Raw genomic sequence first — 16,541 nt, forward strand, 5'->3', positions numbered from 1 at the left:
GGGTCCACGCGGTTTATTAGGAGGACAATCTTTTCTACGCTTATTGTACCAATTCACTTGATTTTTGTAATGCCTTATGATTTATGCACTATTCTAGTGATTTACAGGGACTTCCTTAAATTTGTGAATGTTTTTAAGGACTAATACGATATCTAAGCAGACTTCTCCTGAGTTTTTAAGACGAGACAACTTTATTTGCAGAACAAAAAAGCGTTATTATATTACTTCAAATAAAGCTCGACTTTTATTTTAATTTTTCTGTTTTTAAACTCGCTGAAAAGCCTCTCGTGTTCCGGCACCAGAACGCATACATTTCCTCGTTTTTTGCCAACATTAGCGCTAATTGTTGATCCGGAAACGGCCGCAGCTTTTGTTTATGCAACCTGTAAGTTTCCATCTGACCGCTGCCAAGCTTCTCTTTTTCTTTCTGGTCTCTGGTCGAGTGGATTTCCGGCAAATCTTTGTTTCGATTCGACCAAAGCTCGTATTATTAAAGTAATTTTTTGCGCGTTTACTCGAGTGTGTGTGAGATTAGGGAGGCGACGGTGGAAGCATATTTTTCTCCCTTTGTTTTTTTCTCTCTTAGTCGTGTATTTTGCGCCACTAGTCTAGGAAAATAGGTTTCAACGATGCGAGAAAGGCCGTTGTCCGACGACTTCCGACAAGTCAGCTGTGACACGTCTCGATAAAATTGTTATTGATGTTTACCGAGGTGGGAACACTCCAGGAATGATAACAACGGAAGCGGTCAGTGAGATTTTCTCTTCGCCGGCGATTTGCAACTTTTATGAGAGACGGAGATTTTCACGAGAGGAAGTCGTGTAATTTATTTGAGGACTGTTTACAGCCGTGAAAGTTCCAATGGCCGATATCAGCGGGAATTCCCCGTACTAATCCATATTGCCAACTGTACGATCGTAAATTTCTGCTACTGTATAGAGCGAGTAAATAATTCAAAAGCCTCTGGAACGACTCGTAACCTACACTCGAGGAGACTCCATTTTTATACCTCGAGACACTTGAAAAACCACGCTTTTTGCAACCGAAACGTGACGTCAACACAGACATTTAATTTTGTTTCGAAGAAACTCCACAACCGACAAAAGTGTATATTTCAAACGACTTACATCGTTCTAAATCACGTCTGAAAGGCGAAAACACGATTTCAAGTTAATTTTATCGAGAAATGAAACATAGGTGGTTCATAGAGCTTGATGGACTGGATTTTCAGGCACAAGTTGCAATGTCGACCAACAGCGAACTCTCGCCACTCAATCTCCAGCACATCTCTCAGCGTTTATAGCCGTTTTTAATTTTTTTAAACTTCCTTTGCAATAAATTCTCTCGATTTTGACAAAAACTGGTCCTTTGTTCTTGTACGAGCGTCCCATTTTTTTCACATCCTTTCGTGAGATCAAAGCAAGATTCGCATTTGCTAATTCATTGGGTCGTGTTGCAAGTGCGGCGTTCGTGTTTTCGAAAGACTATCGAAACAATTGTTCAAAGAGGATTGGATTTTGGATTGAGCCAGTTCAGGTCAGGACTCGCAAGTTTGCAAACTTTTTCGGTTTTTGGGAGCGGAACCACTTGGGAAACTTTGCGCGAATACTCGCGAAAACAAGCCAGAGATCAAACAACAACAGTAAATCAGCAAAGTAGAGAGGTCGTAAACGTGACAAAACGGAAATTCATTCCGTAATGACTAACTCTCTTCTCAATTCGGACAATTTAACATAACAATGAGGATTGACGTAAAAAAGTTGTAAAAAAGCAAGTTTTTACAATTAGGGGTTTTATAGGTTGCGTACAAGCCGGAGTCGGATGCAGAGCTCGAGTCAATAATAACAATAAACCGGGGGAGCGAACGGTTATCTTTTATCATTCAGTGATCCCAAGGAAATGGAAAAAGTCAGATAACTTCTTGGGATCTTCTCTGGGAGAGTCTTCCCGATTATCGCAACTGTCACTGTTTTAACGCGGTTTATTAAATAGAAAAATCCTAGTCTCATCCTTGCAACAAACCTGTATTTTGARACGAAAATAATCCCCTAAGTCATTGTAAATAAAACSGGGAGGGAAGTTTGTTTAACCTGGAGCGCTACGATATTGAGATCCTCTTTTCTTATGCATCGACCAGCCGACATCTATTGTCGGAAAGTTGTCTGAGATTATTTTTATTCAGTTTGCAAGTYTATTCCTAGCGGGATGATCGGATGTGACGCATGATATCGAACGGGACGACTTTATTTATGGGAGAAGTCAACGAATTGCGTACCATTTCAATATCATTCGGAAGAATAAAAGACCCCCGTGGCGGCACGAATCACAACAACTAACTTTAAGACATAAATTATAACTAATCTTAAACAAAAACAAAGCTGTGCTTTGCCAGAAATTCCCTTTGTACAAGGAAGGCAATATTAATCTACGAAATAACACGGGTGCTTGAAATTGTAATGCTGAAACAGAGGATGTTTACGAGGTTTTTCTTCTTCTGAACTACACAAATGTCATATTACGGATCGTAATTGTGCTCATTTGGCACTGCACAACGACTGGAACTAAGGTCGGGCTAGATAAGAAGAAAAACTCCCTACGATTGCAGGAAACCGGATTTGCACCTTATTTTCACGTCACTAGTCAAGCTAAGCAACTTTTTTGCTGTTATTATAAAACGTTTTATGCTTTAAAAAGTGGCATTAATTGTCCAAACTACTAATCGCTGAATGATATACGATTTAATTAATCTTCTGTTAATTACGCAAATTGCAAAATTGACAACCAATAATTTTTGGTGATTTCTGTAATTTTCAATATTTTCGACGGAATTTTCCTAAGCATTTTCCTGTGTATCAAGGCGTTTTTGCTTACAGAATTGATTTCTATATTTTTACAGAAAACTGGGTGATTTTAAAGTATGTGCAAATATTTTAACAGGTGATAGTAGAGCTCAAAAGAAGTCACAATAAATCTTATTCGAATGTTTATAGATTCTGAGATATAGAACTTTGGCGTCGGAAATATTGTCAAAAAAATGCAATACAAACGATCTTTAAACMTTTTGAGTACTTTATCCCAAAGTTTACATTGCTAGTTGTCGGTAATATTTGAGGTAATGAAATTCGGTGCTATCTTCAACAAAAAAATAGATGCAAAATTTTTACCGTTTTATGGAGAGGACACTTTTTTCTGTGCCTGTTTTTGTCAAATTTAACTTAGTTTTTTTAACAATGTACCTAACAGATTTTGAAGAGCTAACCTCAGAGATCATATGATCATATGATCTCATATAATTGTAAACAAATATTTGTTTACAATTTGAGCTGGGAAGTATTAGGTTGCGTCCCAAATTTAAATTTATTTTACGCACAAAACCCTCTGTATCTCAAAAACTATAAACATTTGGATAAAACAAGTTGAGTTATTAGTTATTTTATTAGTTATTTTGACATATTTTGAGTTCTACTATTAACTGTTAAAATATGTAATTCATTTTCTAACGTAATAGTATAAGAGAGTGCGTCAGAACTCGCGCCCCAGAGAAAAATTTCAAGTAAGATAAGATATCAGGAACATGGAAAAAATGTTTAAAAACTTTTCGACAAAAAAAATTTCGACACATTTTTTTGACATTTTGACATTTTTTATGTCTATTTAATGATACTAATGATTTTGTATATGTTTTTTTATAATTAATTACTAAAGGTACAAAAATTTTGCGAATAAAAGCCACAAATAACATTAAACAAGTTACAATTCAGGATACAACTTCCTTGTTTTCTCTTCTAATAGCCTGTAGCAAAAAACTTCTAATTATAAATTCTAATTATTTAATAGTTTTTAAACTGTATGAAATGAAATTTCTGACATTTTCAATATTTTTTTTGCATTTTGTGAACATTTTTGATATTTTTTAACATTTTTAGACATTTCTTATGATTCATAAAAGAGAAGGAGTTTCTTGGGTTCTATTTGAAAATTTTTGGGAGATTTTGCATAAATTGGTTAAGGCTTCCGCGGCCAGTTGATGCACTGTTGTTGTTCTGGTTCGGGTCTAAAGGCCGTCGTCGGTTGGAATTCTTCCTAACGTTTCGCTAGCACGAGTAGCGACCTCTGAAGAAGCTCGCCACTCGTGCTAGCGAAACGTTAGGAAGCAATTCCAACCGACGACCGCCCTTAGGCCCGAACCAGAACAACAACAGTGCAGATTTTGCATAGTTTTTTACTAATAATTTTAGAAAATCTTTGCGTACTATTTGGTGTCCATAATCGAAATTATTAAAACAATTGTTTTCGAGAAATTGGAGAAAATTTGTGACATTTGATTATCACGTTTACATTCAATATTAATTACCAAATGAAATATTTTACACTACTACAATGTTTTACAGCCTTTTACATAATATGGGACACGTTCAAGATTATTATTTATACGTGGTCAACAACTGTGTACAGACAGTTTCTGTGATGTAACTTGATTTACAGCAAAATATAACAGTTGACACCGCATATTTCATAAAGTGTGCGGTTGTTTGATTTGCAGAGCGAGATACATGTTTGTGCAATTAAAGCGCCCTTTGCCTCCTGGAAAGAGCAAAATTTCGTTTGATGAAAAATTTAATAAAACATTGAAAAATGTTGACACGTTCTTGCGTTTTTTCATCAGGGGAATCACGCTCCCGTCTCATATTTAATGCACAAACAAACGCGCATTATTTAACGTTGGCTGTAGATCGGTTGCGGTTCGCCGAAGGGGCGTGTTGTAGATTTTATTAACGAGATTAGTAAAACACGACTAAGAAATACGGAACGGTTGGTTTTGACGCACTTAATCCAATAATTTCGTTTTATGTGCCGATCCGCCTTATTCAACCAAACTGGAAACAGCCGAGCATATTTCTTCAGCTCACCTTCCGAGGAGTTTTCTTCCGGGGCTCCGGCGTCAAGTCGGATAAACCGGCTTTAATTATCGTAACTCGCAAATCCATTTAATAGATTTGCGTATGAATGGGACGAAGACCCCGTCCGCTCCAATTAGTCGAGCAATGAAATAAAGTCAGAGTCCTCGGAGTAGAGTCGTGTGGTGCATTTTCGAGATGGTAGTCGCAGAGATGAAATTTGTCTATTTTTATTTCAATTTATTTAAGTGCTTTCAGGAGATGTATTTACTTATTTAATTATGCTATGGGTCCGAAAGTTTGGTCGGTAAACGACTTGAGGGTTTTTTACGTAACGTCGCCCTCCATCTGAATAACAATAGCCCCAAGTGCCGAAATATGACGCCGGCATTAAATCGGATAGGTCCGGCGAGTTTGAAAACTTCGCTTAAATTACGGCGAGGTGCTGCCTTTTTCTCGGGTTTTATTTCCTTTGTTCTTGCGGGAGCGTTATTTAGTTTTATACTTTTTGGCGAAAGCCAATATCCATACGTACGGGTATAGAAATAATAAATGGAATTGCCATATTCCGGGCTTTATTCCCGGATGTAATTTTAATAACGGAAACCTTTTCCGGGGAATTTTATCGCTTCGACAAACCACGTCAACAATAATTACCCGACCCTATCGACTCTGTTTATTTGCTCTATTGCGAAGAAACATGGTGCAAAGAGTAACCGATGGCGCCACCTTGCGATTTAAAAGCTTCGACTTTATATTACGTCGAAGGTGAATGACGACCTAACATCACTAAAAGGGTTTTATGGGTCTTAAATTTCGTTTTACATTCTCGTATGACTTGAGGGAAGACGCATACAGAGTGTACAATTTGAGGGAGGTTTTTTCGGCAGCTATAATTAAACTCTAAAATTAAACATCGTTCCGGTTTACGTAACACGGTCTTGATGGTCTTTCCGGGCGAGACTTTAAGTTTCGAGTTAATTACTTTATGGAGAGTACGAGAGACTTGAATTTCGGATTCAGAAGGCTGTCTTTGTATTGTGTTTTTGTTAAATTCTATCAGTTGAAAGCGACAGAAGCGATTAGGTTGGGTTTTTGGTACGTTGACTTATGTTTGCACTTAACAACTTCAGGGAACACCCATGAAAGATTAAGCTATAGTGAGAAAAATGTATATTTACGAGTAGGATGCCAAACAATTTTTTTCTTATAAATACTTGACAGACTTATTACACTGAGAGAGTTCTCTTTACGGTTTATGGAGATTCAAATTGGTTCTTCTACGTTGCTTTTAATTAAAGTTTTAAAGCTCTCAGAGAACTAGGAAAGTAACGTAATTCTGGCGAAAATATTATGAATTTTAAGTTTTATAATTTTAAATATTTTCAGAGATTATCACAAATTGAAACATTTTTATATATTTCCTAAAACAATAAAAGCAGTGCATATTATATTCAAATATTTAACAGGAATAAGAAAAGCAAGTAAAGACATAAATAAATATTCACTTAATTTTTTAATTACAGTATCTTTATAGAGCAGTAATAATCCCGGCGCATCCACCATTTTTAATAATGCTGCACACTAAGCGCAATTAATTTTAATCCAAATATTTTAAACGAGCGGAAAACTTAAAATAAAGCACTTTTAGAGAAAACATATTTTAACGTTTCCATTTTTATGTAAGTATTTTAAGTTTTTTTGGTTTGAGAAACATGAATACAATTACGATTACTCACTATGTTTGTGGATATAGAGCGACTCCGAATAATTTTGTTGGAAAAACTGTTCATTTTTTTTCCAGTGTTATAAAATCAGGATTATGATGTTCGTTTTTGTAATTTAAATTATGATAAGGGAAGAAATTACTGTAAAACAATGCTTAGTGCAAATAGGCAAGAAAGAATTTATGAGGAGAAACATTTTGTCACAGCAAGAGTTTAATTTTGGTAATGGTAGGTAATCAATAATCTTTTTCATGTTGTACTCCTAAGAAAGCATTATTCTTCAGAACAAGTCCTATTACATTACAAACTAAAATTGAAGAAAATCAATTATGCAAAAAACAATTAAAACAAAGCACTATCAAAAAGAAAACTTAGGTCTTCAATGTACTGCAACTGTAGATATGGAATGGATATACAAATTTATGGAGAATGTTATCTTTGAATGATTTGGTTGTGGAAAAATTATAAATTGGTATTTTAAAAATTAGATTGTATTTTTTAAATTTAACTTTACCTTTAGTAGAAACTGTCAGATTTCCATAGTCAAATCTTATCCAAAAACGTAATAAATTGATTACAATTAATGAATTTCTGATCTTGTAAAAATTTGCACTAAACTAAAAATACCATTGAGAAGTTGTGTCAGACCCATACGGTTTAAAAAAACTGAATATACAGATGTCGTATCTAAAATTTAATCAATCTTTCTTGATAAAACGTTTTGTAAGTTTACTGAATACGCTCAAGAGTTCAAGTATTTTTCATGTCTGCGTCGCGTCCCACGGGAAACGTCTTGTAGGAATTCTAGAAATTTCGCTAATTTTAATAATTCCTGGTGTCGTTTAAAGCCGCCACACATAAATTTCGCTTCCGCTTATTCGTGCGATTTTCGCGGCAGTTCTTCCATAATTTTCGTCGGCGTGAAATTATCGCGTCGGTTGTTTTATGCTTTTCTTTCGTTTTGATTTATGTAAGTGGGAAGATTCATAACCGGCCAGCTGCAATTATATTTATCGAACAGTGCGACCAAACCGCAATAAGTAAAGATAACATGAAAAGCCTGCAAGCCTCTGATTGTTATTCGGAGGAATAAGACTCGTTCGGGAGTAATTACTCCCGGGGTTGAATAATAATTGAAACCGGAACATCTCTGTCTTTGATTGGTCCGATTAATTACTCTAGCCTTTCTTTAATAAATCGGTGCCTCCGCACAATAACCGCTCTGTTATGTGCACAATATTACAGGCGCTTTGCATGTGCGGAATTTCGCTCGAATTCGGTCCGAATTTATTAAGCCTCTTGCGTGCTTGTGTGACGCCTGACTTCCAGCAAGCAGGTTAATAAATGACAGGAGGAGTCGACGGAAATGCYGCTATTATTCCTATATGCTTTGGGTTAGGGCATGTCACAACTCACGAACGGAATTATCCGAATTATTCAAAGTGTTTTATATGTAAACGCTAAGTTTCCACCCTCAAAACATACAAAGAAAAATCGAGAGTTGCGCCAACTGTTTCCGGGATATAAATTCGACGAGTTATGTCGGCAATTATTTTTTACTGGACGCTTCTTCTGTTGATGAGCTGGAAATTCTTCTTCAACGCATCAAATGATACGAATTGGGTTTTATACAGCCTAGTCGTAAATAATTAATTTTGTTCCGGTTTACTTCGCAATCATTTTTGTAATAGGTAATTGATATTACCGAGTTCAGAGATGGAATTTACTTTTTACCGGAAATATTAAAATGCTACGATCTTTGTTAAACGCTTTGCGTAAGGATATCATAATGGAAGTGAAAACGGGAGAATAAATCAAGTTTTGCTATTTTTAGAATAAAAACATTTTCAGCAAATTGTTCTGGAAAAAAGTTGATATTTTACAAATCCTTGTTTTTTTTTCTTTCATAAACATGGAGCTAACACGGCAGCAAGTTATTTGTTGTGATAAACAAGAAACATTTCAGCTACGTGTCTGGATTCTCTATGAAAAAGACAAGAACATAAAAAGTATTGCTTACTGGTAACAAACTTTTAGTATGTTTTTCTTGTACCTAATATTTGGAAATCGTTTTAATAAACTCTACTTTTTTATTTATGTTTTAAGAGGTATTTAGAACTTGGTTTATTATTTAAAGATTTATCTTTGATGATGACTCGTAAAGAGCCTAAATTACGACCGGAAACGTAACAGGGTGATAAATTAAAATTGTAACAGCATTAGTGAGTTTTTATTGCAATCCTACTTAATTACAAAAAGCTTTATTTAGAAAAACTGAAATTAGAGTTGAATTAAGTTGTAACAGTAAACAAATACAAACAACCTAATAAGTAATTAATTTTATTTCGAACTAAAAAGAAGTTTGATATAAAGATAGTAACTATTGAAGTTTTGAAACTCTGTTTATTTAGAGCAATATTAATAATCCGGGCACATTCATCATGGTTTCTCTCAGTGCAACTAGTTTTAAATTAAACATTTTAAGCGTGTTGAAAGTATTTCGAAAAATAAATAAAACAAAAACGTACAGCGCAGCACTTTTAGGAAGAACATATTTTACCTCTGAACAGTTCCACTTGTGAGTAAGTATTTTAAGTATCTTTGATACAAGAAACTTGAAGTTATTTATTTGAGAGAAGTGTTTTCTAAGTTGTAATGAAGCTTCGGTCAATTTCAGGTTTTGAAAACTTAAGGAATAGTTTTGATTTCTTAATTCATTAAAGTTTAGTGTTGCTTTTAATTGTATTGTGGGATTTTCTACCAGCGCATCCACCACTTTTATTTAATTGAACAAATATTTGAACGGTTCGCCCCCTTTATTACAAATAATAAATACTAAGACCTCTACACCAGTACTTTAAACAACCGCGAGATTATATTTTGCAATAATAACAACTTCCCTTATTAAGTTTGGGGATTTTGTAAATAACAAATTTTAATTTTAACTTAATCCTTAGTGATGAAGAGCTTTCTCCAGTAAACTACTACATTACAAAGTGCTTTTAAATTTATTTTGTAACCTCGATAAAATTTATCCTCGCCATCGAATCGAGCGATTCGACAATTCAATTTCTAGTTTTTTGCGACTTTTAAGATTTCTATTGCAACATATATTCAAGGAAACGAAAATATTCTTACTTTATAACCACCAGTTTTCATCTTGAAACGCTTTCCCTTTATGTTCTCTTGAACATTTCATTTCCTTGGCTTCATTTTTTCACAAATATTTTATAATTCTGGACAAGTAACCGAAATTCGACACAACTGTCGGGAGCACAAAATTCTTCATTTTCCGTCCGGTCAACTTAATTTTGGTCTCTTGCTTTAATGAGCAGCGATCTGATTTTTATCGTTCGTTTATTGCATTAAACGAATGACTCGAAAAAAATTAAACGTCTCGCATATATCTTCCAGATGTTATCGAACAAACCTCGAACTCATCCTTTTTTTGCGAATGAAATAACCCCTAAATTGCCATTATACGCATTCGAGTCCGGACTTTTCCGGTAAGTGTTGTTTGCTGCATGTGTTGCATGAATTTCCGGGTTTTAAACATTTCTAATTATGGTTGACGTGTTTAGGTGACGGCAACGGACGGCGACAAAGATCGACCCCAGAACATTGTCTACTTCCTGACGGGCCAAGGCATCGATCCGGACAATCCGGCCAACAGCAAATTTGACATAAACAGGACCACCGGAGAGATTTTCGTACTCAAGGTAATGTCGAAATTCTAGAACGCTCAAGGCTTTTTCCGCGACGACTTTGACGGTTTGTTTGAAATTACACAAAGGGAGTTAATCCGGCGATTTTTCATCGCTCGTATCTCTATTACCCTCGTCGGTTCTTCGGCTTTTATCATCCGAGGTTTGATTTAAGAGACGCGTTAAAATCTGTAATCCTTCCGACCCTCTTTACGCCATTATACGCCTCTCTGAGGCAGTTTTTATTTGCCACGATCATAAATTTACAAAAAAGCAAGAAGTGGAGGTTAGTTCAAGAGGTGGGCAATAAAATGAGCCGGCGAGGGAACGCAACAGTTGCACAACAAAAACTATGAACCAAACAAAATGATTTTCATTGATGGTATTTTATTCTTAGAAATTTTTGTCTAAGTAAACAGTAACTTTCTAGACAATACACAGGAAAATTGGCTCGATTGCGATCTGTTGTTAAAAATCATTTCTTAGAATGATACAAGCTTTACAATTTTATTAGTGGTAAAGAAGCAATTAGAAGCAATATCAGGTCATAATCTTTGGTAGTAAAAGACCAAAAACCTTTTTTTGTTACGGTTATAATTTATACTGCAAAAGGGTAGAAAAAACATTTTTGTCTGGCATTATTCGACCCAGATTTAAAAAGAAAAGTGATAAAATGTGAAAAGAATCTTTGGATAAGGTGTTTTGAAACCGTGGAAATCTATGTACATATTAAAATTTATTTGAATTTTTATTCCAACAAGTCTTGGTATCATCTCACGTATGTAGCAAGAAGTAGGAATGACTGTAAAAAAAGGTTAAAAGACGTTTGCTTTGTGAACTTACCTTATGCGAATTGGAAGTATGATAAAAGCTTGACTGTCTATTAAAAAAATCTGGATTGAATGAGAATAACTAAAAGTTCTTTGATTTTACCATCGTGCAAAACGTGACCTGGCTGGAGATGATTTAATACATATTCCTCGAGTGATAAAGGATTATAATAAATATTTTTGCATTAACTTGAATCGTTTCGTAATTTGTATTTTAAGTGAATTTGAAATAAAAAATAATGAGTAATTAAAGACACTTTATACTTACATACATTTTATTAGGCGAAATTTAACGTAGAATTACAAAAATTTCAAATTTGCACCCATGTTGATTTTTTCAACACTTTATGAAGATGACAGCAAAATACTTTTTGATATTTTGCACACGTAACTAAAAAAATAAGCAATCGATTCCTTTCAAACTTCTTTGTTATACTTGAATGTTATAGCTACCTAGCGTTGCTATATTTGAATAATATAGAAACTAATATAGGAACTCTACAGGGTGTTTGAGAATTGCGAGCAAATATTTTAACCACTAATAGGACTCGTCAAAAGAGACAACTTTCGTTATTCCAACTTTTGTCGAAAGCACGTCATTTCTGAGTTAAAATTAAAAATAAATTGAGGCTGAAAACTCGTCCCCGCCTATGTCTTAATACGATGTTTACAATCTTTCATAAGAAAAAACTTTGAAACGTAAACAGCGTAAAGACAAAAAAATTATCGCTACATCAGGGTAGATCAGTGTCAATGTTAATGGGTCAATGTCAACAAGGACAGATACACTGAATGGCTCGTGAAAATCATAGGGGGGAAATTGCAAAAATAAAATTTGGATACGGAATTTGTTTGGTCTTCAATTCGAATTTTCATAACAAATTCTCTTAGTGGTTAAAATATTTGCTCGCAATCCACAAACACCCTATATAATACCTATCTATGCATTTTAAATTTACAAATAGGCAGATATTTTTATTCTAAGTAATATCACCCTCAGTGAAAAAAGTTGTAGTTTTGCAACGCTTAATTCACATGTAATTTGCAAAAATAGACGCGCACGTGGATTTCCTATAACTAGCTAGAAACTCACGCTTCGTGTAATGTTACACAATATTTGGTTCCTCACCGTTTGCACAAAAACTTGCTATTTGAATGTAGCAGCCTTTTGTGAATTTCGCGACATACAAACAAGCTTCGTTTTGTATTTTACTTCGCGTATTTCTAACATTGGCGCATTTGAATTGCATTCACTTAATTAAAACGTTGCAGCCCTTGGACCGAGACCAGCCCAACGGCCGTCCCCAATGGCGTTTCACAGTATTTGCCCAAGACGAGGGGGGCGAAGGCCTCGTAGGCTACGCCGACGTCCAAGTGAATCTCAAAGACATCAACGACAATCCTCCTACCTTCCCCCAGGGCGTCTACTTCGGGAACGTAACCGAGAACGGCACGGCCGGCATGGTAGTCATGACGATGACTGCAGTCGACTACGATGACCCCTCCGAGGGCACAAATGCCCGTCTGGTKTACTCGATTGAAAAGAACGTGATTGAGGAAGAGACCGGATCACCGATTTTTGAGATCGAGTCCGAGACGGGCGTGATCAAGACAGCTGTGTGTTGTTTAGATCGAGAAAGGACCCCGGATTATTCAATTCAAGTGGTCGCGATGGACGGTGGCGGGTTGAAAGGGACAGGGACAGCGTCGATACGTGTTAAAGACATCAACGACATGCCTCCGCAGTTTACTAAAGATGAATGGTTTACCGAAGTTGACGAGACTGACGGTACGACGTTACCGGAAATGCCGATATTAACGGTAACGGTGCATGACGAAGACGAAACCAACAAATTCCAGTACAAAGTGCTCGAAAATAGTGGTTACGGTGCTGATAAATTCACGATGGTGCGCAATAATGACGGGACCGGGTCACTAAAAATCGTGCAGCCGCTCGATTATGAAGACCTCCTCCAAAGCAATGGCTTCCGTTTCCGGATCCAAGTGAACGACAAGGGCGAAGATAACGACAACGATAAGTACCACGTGGCTAACTCATGGGTCGTGGTCAAACTCCGGGATATCAACGACAACAAGCCCCAATTCGAGCGGCCCAATATCGAAGTTTCCGTGTATGAGAACGCTGAAGTGGGGAAGAGTCTCGAAACGTTCAAAGCCACCGATCCGGATCAAGGTGGTAAAAGCAAAGTCTCGTACGCCATCGACCGGATTTCRGACCGGAAACGCCAATTCTCAATCAACCAAGACGGCACGGTGAGCATCCAGCGCTCTCTGGATCGGGAAGACACCCCCCGACACCAGGTCAAAATCCTAGCCATCGACGACGGCATCCCTCCGAAGACCGCAACGGCGACGCTCACAGTCATCGTCCAGGACATCAACGACAACGCGCCGACATTCCTGCGGGACTACCGCCCCGTCCTCCCCGAACATGTGCCTCCAAGGAAAGTCGTAGAGATTCTAGCGACCGATGATGACGATCGCTCGAAGAGTAACGGCCCTCCGTTCCAGTTTAGGCTGGATCCAGGTGCCGATGATATTATAAGGGCTTCGTTTAAAGTGGAGCAGGATCAGAGTGAGTATTTATGCTTGGGTTAGGGTGAGATAAATTATAGATTATGATGGGCACTTGTGTTGATGGAGGTTGGGGGCTATTATCTCACACACGAGTAAAAATTTTATATGAGGGCCATTGGGAGTTGCGGAATGCGAGAACTTTGGAGATGTAGGTGTGAGGAAAACGTCGTTAATAATCATCGTAATGGTAATAAGCGTAATGGTGATGTTCGGGATGATTAAATTCGGGAGCAAGTTTGAGATTACGGGAGTATACTTTATACAGGGGGTGGCTGAAAGTGTTTGCACTTTTTACTATTTTAGTAATTCTTTAAATTACAAAATACAACTTTTTATGGATAATTCTTGATTGATCGTAATCCAAAAACTTCATAATGAAATATTTCACACCATTTTATTTCATTAGGAAACACTGAAAACGACGAACATGAATACGGAAATAAAAAAATTATTTCATAACTCCACAAGCACTGAATCAAAATAAATTAAATATTTTTGGAAACCTCGCATTATTTTTTGCTATTGAAAATAGTTTGTATTTATGTTTGACTCGTAACGGGGAAAGTGGCAAAAATTATTGGTCGTAAACTGAAATTTCTTTCAATTCTATARCAATTGTCGGCGAAAATTTTTGTCCTATTGAATTTTAAAAATGTTGTAGAGTGGTTTAAAAAAAAAGAAAACAAGGCATTGTGTTTTTGCTTCGAGGTTAGATATTTGTCTTGTTTGTCTATCACAACTTACTTCCGCTCGTGCTGCAATTATTTCGTGTATTTCCAGATGTTCCTCCACGTTTTCCAGGATATTTCTTCATAATCCTGACAACTGCTGATTGATTACGCTTCATATTCCTAACTTCTTTTCTTTCCCTTTCCCTTCACGTGTGTTGAAAAATTGCAACGTGTCGTTTGTTCCGGTTGTCGTTTCTTTTTCCGGCGATGCAGCAGTTCTCGGTAAACAGGATTCCGGCAACCGGTGTTTACCGAATCCGAACGAATTAATCAGAATGTTGATCGAAAAGCCAGAAACAACAAGACGGTACTGTTTCACGTACACACATTGTTGATTGTTTGCGTTGCGTTGTTGGCAATTCATCGAAATTTGCTAAACAACGTTCACAAGAGGCGTTTAAACCGAAGAAAAGGTAAACATGCATGCGCTTGCATTTTTTTGAAAGATAAGGGAGGCTTTATGGAAATAAAGCGCGCCTTTTGTCTCGGAGACACGCATACACCTTGGAGGAGAATCGATACGGGGGAATAAAAACGAAAAGAGGAGTGCCGAGGACAATTCATTTGGCCTTTCGCCCCATTTGCCGTTTCGTGATGATTCCGCACACAAAAGCCGGGAGTGTTTTCGGCGATTATGACGATCTGTATTCAGGGATCTAAGACCCCTATTCAAGCCTAGGGCTTAAGTTCAGTCAAGTTTGATTTTTGCGATGTCTTTAAGATAATGACGTTCTTATAACAAATAACGTTTCAATTAATTAGGAAAAGATTTGTACTCACTTAAGGAGGTTAACCTTGATTGAAAATGTATACGAACGTTGGGGTTAATTAGCAGTTATTGGAGACGAGAGTTTTAATTAAACTTTTCGCTCTTGTTATGACTGTTATTTTCTGATTAAAATGTTAATTTTCAACACGAAGATGAATAATGACGACGTACACAAGAAACGTGAAAATATCAAGCCGATGCGAAAAATAATTATTGGAGGTCTAAGTAGCGGCTGTGCAAATTAAATTTTAATAAACTTTTATAAAAATTTAATAAGAATGAAAACAAGCTTTTGGGAAACTTCTGGGGTTGTTAGCAAGTTTAATGTAGGGACGGGATCAATTATTATTAAATCTAGACTGTTTTATTTAACGCCGCTAGGGACATCGTTTTTGTTACGGGTGTGTCTAAAAATTAAGGTATTCCGAGTTCAGAGCATTGAAGTAACTAAAAATATACACAACAGTTTTTTAAATTATCCTCTACAAGGTATTCATTCGCCTTTTAACTTTGTTCAATACGCCAACATTGCGCAGACTGCATTTTGCATCTTTTCGAAACTTAGGTGAAAGCATTGATTTTTATATTAGGTTTCAATGAGTAATTAACAAAACAATAATCTCAGTATTATTTCAATTGGTGAGACATAAAAAATGCAATTTACGTTGACCGTTGCATAAACCGATCATTTGAGATTTGGTTCAGAAAGAAGAATTTTGAAACTTTGAAACATTTTGAAACTACTCCGAAAAATATTATTATTATGAGTTAAAGTCTTGAAATCTGTTGTCATATAAGTGTTCAAGCAAGAGCAAGAACAACGAAACTCTGAACAATTTCCTCTAATCCGAAACAATCCGGAGACTCTTTGAGCTGTTTGATAAAAACACTTTTGAAATGCGAGAAAAACTTATATTGAAAATGCGAAATAGTTATTTATTCGACGAGTTTGAGTGTAAATCGGAAGGATTATCTCACGGAGTGGGTTATTAAACCACGAGTGAAACGAGTGGATTATCATCCACGAGGTGGAATAAAGCATCCGATTTACACTCAAACGTGTTGAATACAACATTTTATTCTTCGAATTAGACTTAATAAGGCTTAAACTTGCTTTAAATCTGTTAAAAGTAATCTGACGTTTCGTATTGAGAAATGCCAAACTGTTGTCAAAACTTCCTTACACGGGAGAAAACCCGTAAATTTTGACAGTGTCGAAGAATAAAACTATTTTCTATAGACTTCAAATGCTAAAATTTATTCTTTGGCAAACAGAAAATTCTA

General features: G+C 36.2%; 1 protein-coding gene across 13 annotated transcripts in view; it reads left to right on the forward strand.

The window, feature by feature from the left end:
• Positions 1–16,541, forward strand: part of LOC123013497 (neural-cadherin) — a 145,415-nt gene that overhangs the window by 122,258 nt on the left and 6,616 nt on the right. For all 13 annotated transcript variants that reach the window (XM_044412029.1, XM_044412034.1, XM_044412031.1 and 10 more), the window contains 2 exons: positions 10,207–10,344; positions 12,432–13,755. In XM_044412029.1, the coding sequence (XP_044267964.1) occupies positions 10,207–10,344; positions 12,432–13,755 (1,462 nt within the window). The remainder of the gene's footprint in view (positions 1–10,206; positions 10,345–12,431; positions 13,756–16,541) is intronic.

This window comes from Tribolium madens, unplaced genomic scaffold, assembly GCF_015345945.1.
Source record: "Tribolium madens isolate multiple individuals breed KSU strain unplaced genomic scaffold, Tmad_KSU_1.1 Scaffold_96;HRSCAF=242;Tcas5.2_LG5, whole genome shotgun sequence".
Lineage (NCBI taxonomy): Eukaryota > Metazoa > Arthropoda > Insecta > Coleoptera > Tenebrionidae > Tribolium > Tribolium madens.